This window comes from Prunus dulcis, unplaced genomic scaffold (assembly GCF_902201215.1).
Source record: "Prunus dulcis unplaced genomic scaffold, ALMONDv2, whole genome shotgun sequence".
NCBI classification, from domain to species: Eukaryota; Viridiplantae; Streptophyta; class Magnoliopsida; order Rosales; family Rosaceae; genus Prunus; species Prunus dulcis.
The window spans coordinates 13,228-19,730 of NW_023010362.1; the positions used below are offsets into that span (position 1 = coordinate 13,228).

The following is a 6,503-nucleotide window of genomic DNA, read 5'->3' on the forward strand; positions in this document are numbered from 1 at the left end:
TGAAGAAATTGGTGGGGAGGGGGAGAATAAATATGGTGGGGGGTGTTGGGGGATGAAATCGGGGCTGGAGAGAGAAAGAGAGAGAGATATATGATTTATTTTTTAAATTTTTGTGTGTAAAAACATTTTTGTCCAAGCCAAGTAGGACTTGTCTTTGTCATGTCATGATTTTTAACGGAAAAGTTGACTGAGATGACGGAAATGACGATTTTTGAAAGTGGAGGCATAATTAAAGCACTATCGTAACAATTTAACAATATGAGGGACGATAAGTAAAGTTTGGTCTTAGTCCAGGGACCATTAATACAATTTAGCCTAGCTTTTTTTTTTTTCTTGTTCTAACCAAAAGGAAAAAGGGAAAAGAAAAGAAAAAATATTATATTGCTGCTTTCGGTATCTTGCCATATGCTGGTGGGTAGAATGTTGGTGATAATTTGGTGGGCGAGGCAAAGATATGAAAAAGACGGTGAAGGCAAAATGGAGAAGAAGTAGGCTACAACAGAGGGAGTGAAGGACGACATTGCACCATGCATACACACACAAAGCATATCTCCAATTTTAGGCAAACCAACTAAAAACCAACAATGACAAAACTAATTAATCCAACCTTCACCGTATAGTTCGAGCCTCCTCACACACAGCTGCGGTTGCCATTAACAATTTTGGTTTAATTAGCGACATGAAATCAAGCACCTATAAATTACACGCACACAAAGAGAATTAATTCATCTTCATAACAGCCTCCTCCCCCGGAGGCTTATTTTGTTTTACCAATCATAGCTGGATATATAGTTTGTAAGACCCAGAATTTGAAGGGGAGGGGCCATGGCCATTGCAGGAATGTCGAGCCACGCCATTCTTATCTTGTGCTTAGCTGCACTGGCCTGTCAGGCCTCCGCAACCGCAGTTACCCAGGTTGTGCCCGATATTTTCCGTGGCACTAATTTGGGTGTCCATGACAAAGTGGATCCTACAGAGAAAATCTTTAACGTGTTGGATCATGGCGCCAAGCCTGATGGGTCTGGCGATTCAAGCATTGTAAAAATTTAGTGACTCTAGTAATATTAGTATTATTCGTACACTTAATTATGATAATTAAATTTTGGGTCTAATGAGAGAAATGGATGGTTTTTGGTTGTAAATTGCGCAGGCTTTCATACAAACATGGATTGCAGCATGCCGCAACCACACCGGGAGATCAAGGGTTGTAATCCCAAAAGGGACTTTCAAAACTGGGCCAGTCATATTTCAAGGGCCATGCAGCTGCTCAAAACCCATTGTTGTTCAAGTTTCAGGGACCATCAAAGGCCTGAATGATATTTCCTTGTATGAAGAACCATTCTGGTTCTTGTTTGAACGTGTAGAGGGCTTGGTCCTCACAGGCAATGGCGTCTTTGATGGGCAAGGTTCAAGTTCCTGGAAAAACATTGATGGCTGCAGCAGTTGCAGTCCACTCCCAGCTGTAAGTTTAATTTAATGATTTATAATTAACTTCTAAATTGTATACCATCATAAGTAAGAAACCGACCTTAACTATTAGTTTAATTTATTTATTTACTTAAATAATTATGCAGAGCATCAAATTTAACGGTGTCAAAAACGGGGTCATCCGAGGCATCACCTCCCTTAACAGCAAAGGAGTTCACGTTTTCCTCACTAACAGCCAGAACATTAGGGTGCGAGGAGTGAACATCTCTGCCCCTGACACAAGCCCCAACACTGACGGCATCCACATCAGCAACTCCAACAACATAAAGATCGCCAGAGTTCACATTGGAACTGGTGATGATTGCATTGGCATGATTCAGGGATCCACCAACGTTGCCATCAACAATGTTGTCTGTGGCCCTGGACATGGCATCAGGTACATGCATAACTCAATTCTTAATGACTTCGAAACCCTTTTGCTATAATATTGTAACGTCGTTCATAGTCCATATTTCTCGGTCTATCAACATAACATATCAAATTGTCTCATGGCTGAATTTTTATGCCCATTTTTACGGATGGCAGTATCGGTAGCCTTGGCAAGTACCAGAATGAAAATGACGTGACGGGGATCATCGTGAAGAAGACGACGTTTTTGAACACAGACAATGGGATTAGAATCAAATCATGGCCAGGATCGACCCCAAGCCGAGCCTCAGGCATGATTTTCCAGGACCTTATCATGCAGAATGTTAAGAAACCCATCATAATTGACCAAGAGTATTGCGCAGGGGGCTGCAACAAGAACCAGGTTTGTTTTAACTAATTCTCTTCAAACCTGCCTCCTTTTCACAAACTACTACCTTCTTCAATTTTACCAATTTTCTAGTACATCGAATGAGATCGAACCATGACTTATCCTAATCTTAAATTTTTAACGTTCTATCGTTGAATTTTTTGCAGCCATCACGCGTACAGATCAGCAATGTTCACTACATAAACATCAAAGGGACCACAGCATCAAAGATTGCAGTGGATTTCATTTGCAGCAGCCAGTTCCCTTGCAAAAATGTTGAGCTTCGGGACATCAATTTGAACTACATTGGTCCCAGCAATGGCGGGCCTATCACCTCCATATGCAAAAATGCAGAAGTAGGATTTGGTGGCATACAAAACCCACCAGCCTGCCATTAAGCGCCTGCTCTAGTTGAAGACAAGCACCCTTGTCCTGCTTGGCTACATATACGTATGTATATATACACGAAGAGGATGAGGAGAGCATCTTGGGTTTAAGAAGAAGATTTAATATTGGGGGTGTCTCTGGGGTTGATGCATATGTATTCATCTCTCAAATGGGGAAGGTTTATTATTTTGCAGCATCAGTCTCGGTGTGCTTCTGATTACCAGAGGGGCGGTGTGCTTCTGATTACCAGAGGGGCCATGGCCCCCCCAAAATTTATAAATAATATAAATTATTCTTTCGGTATATATATGTGTGTGTGTTTTTCTTTTCCTTTTATCTGTTGTATATATTTGTCAAATGCTAATTCAAGTGAAGCTTAGTGACATTTACATCAAGAACAACAACATCAGTGGCACTTATAACACCAAGAGTCTGCTGTAAGACTCAGACAGGCAACTTCATTATTGTAAGGGATGGCCTTCGTCGTTTCGAAGAACATTTCGCCATACACTTGTAGGATCTACTAATATATATAGTAACTTCACATATATCATTTTACTAGTGATGTATGGACATGAATTTAGGCACACCTAATAATTTTGAGGAATTTCCTCTCAAATACCACTGTTACTGCAGCAAACTGACATTATGGACAAAATATTTATACTTTATTTAAATCATATCGAAACTTTTAGACTGTTTTATTGAAACGTTAGGTATCAAATTGTAGACAAAAGATTTTCTCTCTTCCAAACCCTAGCCCCCTCTCTCCCAAAAAACTCTCCTAAATCCGTTTTCACTTTGGGGGTGAAGGAAGCCACTGTTCTTCCTCCCCTCTCCCCTCTTCTCTTCCTCCTTCTCTTCTCACCTCATTTTCAGAGAGACAAAAGGTTTTTCCTATTTATCTTTATTTTATTATGATTTCCTCCAACCATCACAAGCGGCTGTGTCTCCGCTTCAGATCTCCACCACCATCCTTGTTGCGATTTCTTTATGTTTAGAATAAATCACAGAGACTCTTTGGGTTCCATGTGTAGTTTTCACCTCTTCTTTTATAAGAGCTTTTCACCTCTCCTTTGTAAGAGCTTTTCACATCTCCTTTGTGAGAGCTTTTCACCTCTCTTTTGTGAGAGCTTTTCACCTCTCCTTTGTGAGAACTTTTCATCTCTCCCTTATGAGAGTTTTATTTGTATTGTTATGGCTTGGTTTTTTCAAGCTTTATCTCTTTTTGATTATTTTGAGTTTGCAATCTTAATTGGAATGCATATGTCAGAGTTTCTTCGATCATGCGTGATCGTTAGTGGTCGTGCGTGATCATGCGTGTCTTAATTTTGATGTTAGACCGCTTTGTTATTGTAATGGTTATTTCTGGCTAGTGGCATTTTTGGCTGAATTATGAATAAAATCCTAGAATTTCTCAACAACAAAAAAAAAAAAAAAAAAGACTGTTTGTAATCAAAATAATAGACACTATAGGCAGTAATAGTTTTGGCAATATATCGACATGATATCGATATAACGAGACTATTTGCTATAATGATACTTCTATTTGAAAACCTTGTTACAATCATAATACTATTTGAAAAACTCTCTTACACAAATATTGCTATTTGATAGTATCACTCAATCATTTTTGCAGCTTCACAGCTCTTTTTTATATGAAATGAAATCTTCTATACTCCCTTGTAAAAAAGGGCAAAAAAAAGAGTGAATTTAATTTAGGGCTAACAACAATAGACTTCTTGAAAGTTTAGGATTATTCTCAATATGGACTATGGGGTTTCAATTTCATCAATTTACATCTCAATGTTTTCAAATCTGACCAATTTAAGCATTCCGTTAAGTTGTTCATTTGGTCAGACATTAATTGATGACGTGTCAACTGTGGGACCCACTTACTAACCAATACCTAAATTTAAAAAATTATATAAAATAATAAAATAAGAATAATCTGAAATTAAAAAAAGAAAAAAACTTAAAAATTCCCAACCCCTTCCTTGCCCAACAACCCAGCGCCGCCATGTTCCCCATCCCCTCAACTCAGCCACCTCCACCTCTGAGAAACATAGCAAGATGAAATCTCTTAATTCCTATTGATGAAAACACAACCTGACTCAAACAAAGCAGAAACTCATAATCTCATGAAATACACAGGTACAACATTTCCAACTGATATCTCTTGAAATCCAAGTCCAAGTATGCCATCAAATTTGGCTACAAAAAATGACTCCGGGCTCCTTAGTTATCTCAATCAATGTCTAAAATATCGATGGTATAAGAAATATCGGTAGTCCAAAAACATGGAAATTTCAATGGAAATATTGGGATATTATTGATATTGATAAAAGTTGAATAAAAATCACGCAAATTGTAAGAAAAACTTGAAAAATTTTATTGAAACTTTGGAGGATGTTTATTTAGTCAATTATCTATTAGTTTATCACAAAAAATTGGAAGGAAATGCATTGCATGACGGGTTTAACTGATTTAAGTTGATTATATAGCGAGCTGACAAACACTATGAGTGTAGAAAATATGTATGTAATTAATGAAAGATGATTAAACACACCATAATCATTTATATGTAATGATTTACTACAATATTTTACACTTTATACATTGCATAGTAAGATACATGAATGACTTAGTGAAATTGGTACTAGAGGTGACGAGGGGTAAATTTAAAAGATATTCAATGAAGAACGCAACAACCTTCATATGCTCTAGACCTTGACCAAATACTCTTATGACTAGTCAACTGTTAGATATGAATTATACCAAACAATAACATACACAGAGCATACCAAGATGTACCTGCAGGCCTAGAGAATTACTAGTGACAACCTAGGCACTCAGAAGGACCCATCAATCTAGGCATCCCCTGTGCAAACAACAACTATGGTGAAAGTGTGAAGACAATCATAATCAAGTAAACACCAAACAGCAAATACTAATGACTAGTCAACTATAAGGACACAAACCCAGAATTTATACAATGACTAGTCAACCACAATTCATATGATGACTAGTCAACCACCAAGAACACAAACCCAGAAATTCATACGATGACTAGTCAACCACCAAGAACACAAACCCAGAAATTCATACGATGACTAGTCAACCACCAAGAACAGAAACCCAGAAAAATTACAGATATGCAATCAGAAATTGTTCACCCAGAAACCCACCATTGGGAAAAACTGGGGGTCATCAACCGACCAGGCAATCCACTAAGTAGAAAAAGATTCTTACAAAGGAACACAAGCAAGCTCAAGCAAAACCTAGATCTATTTAGGAAGATGAGCAATACCTCCTTTGTGCAATCTTCTTCTCCAACTTAGCAAAGCTTGAAGCTCAGTTCTTCATGGCAATGGCAGCTCCTTCTATAGCTCTTTCATCCCATGGCACTAGCTTGCAAGCTCTAACTCATACAAAAATGAAATTTGGATTCATGGAGAAAATGACCAATTTCTTCAAGAAACCATACTCTTGAAGAAATCAATCTTGAATCTAACCTAGATGTATATGATAGAGTGTTTGATCTAGCAAGATGAAGTTTTCATATTTCAAATGCAGTTTTCAAAAAGAAACAATTTGGAAAACTCAAAGATGAAAAATATGAAGGTTACTCTTGAGGAAGAAGAAGCAAAAGTTTGCTATGAAACTTTCCAAAACTTCTCCCCCAAAAGTGACGGCTGCCCAAAGAAGAATTCTTTGGTATTTACACACAAAAGTTTCCTAGGTCAGAATCCCATGTGGCAGCAGAGAGAGAGAAAAAGGAATAGGACAAAAAAGTTGGTTATCAAGCTGGCGAGCAAAGATGACTAGTCATCCAAGAAACAGATAACTAGTCATCATTTTATGAAAACAGTTTAATGCAATGTTATGCAAT

General features: G+C 37.8%; 1 protein-coding gene across 1 annotated transcript; it reads left to right on the plus strand.

Moving 5' to 3' along the window:
• The first annotated feature begins 711 nt into the window (after positions 1-711).
• LOC117613512 (exopolygalacturonase-like) lies at positions 712-2,916 on the plus strand. The gene is made up of 5 exons (XM_034342119.1): positions 712-1,038; positions 1,151-1,462; positions 1,575-1,864; positions 2,014-2,239; positions 2,392-2,916. The coding sequence occupies exons 1-5, from the start codon at positions 826-828 to the stop codon at positions 2,620-2,622; spliced, it is 1,272 nt and encodes a 423-aa protein (XP_034198010.1). The 5' UTR covers positions 712-825; the 3' UTR covers positions 2,623-2,916.
• The last annotated feature ends 3,587 nt before the right edge of the window (positions 2,917-6,503 follow it).

Excerpts from the sequence above, each read along its gene's own strand:
- LOC117613512 (XM_034342119.1), top strand. The coding sequence starts at position 826 with ATGGCCATTGCAGGAATGTCGAGCCACGCCATTCTTATCTTGTGCTTA. Across the intron at positions 1,463-1,574 it reads GTTGCAGTCCACTCCCAGCT|AGCATCAAATTTAACGGTGT; the intron begins GTAAGTTTAATT and ends ATAATTATGCAG. Across the intron at positions 2,240-2,391 it reads GGGGCTGCAACAAGAACCAG|CCATCACGCGTACAGATCAG; the intron begins GTTTGTTTTAAC and ends AATTTTTTGCAG.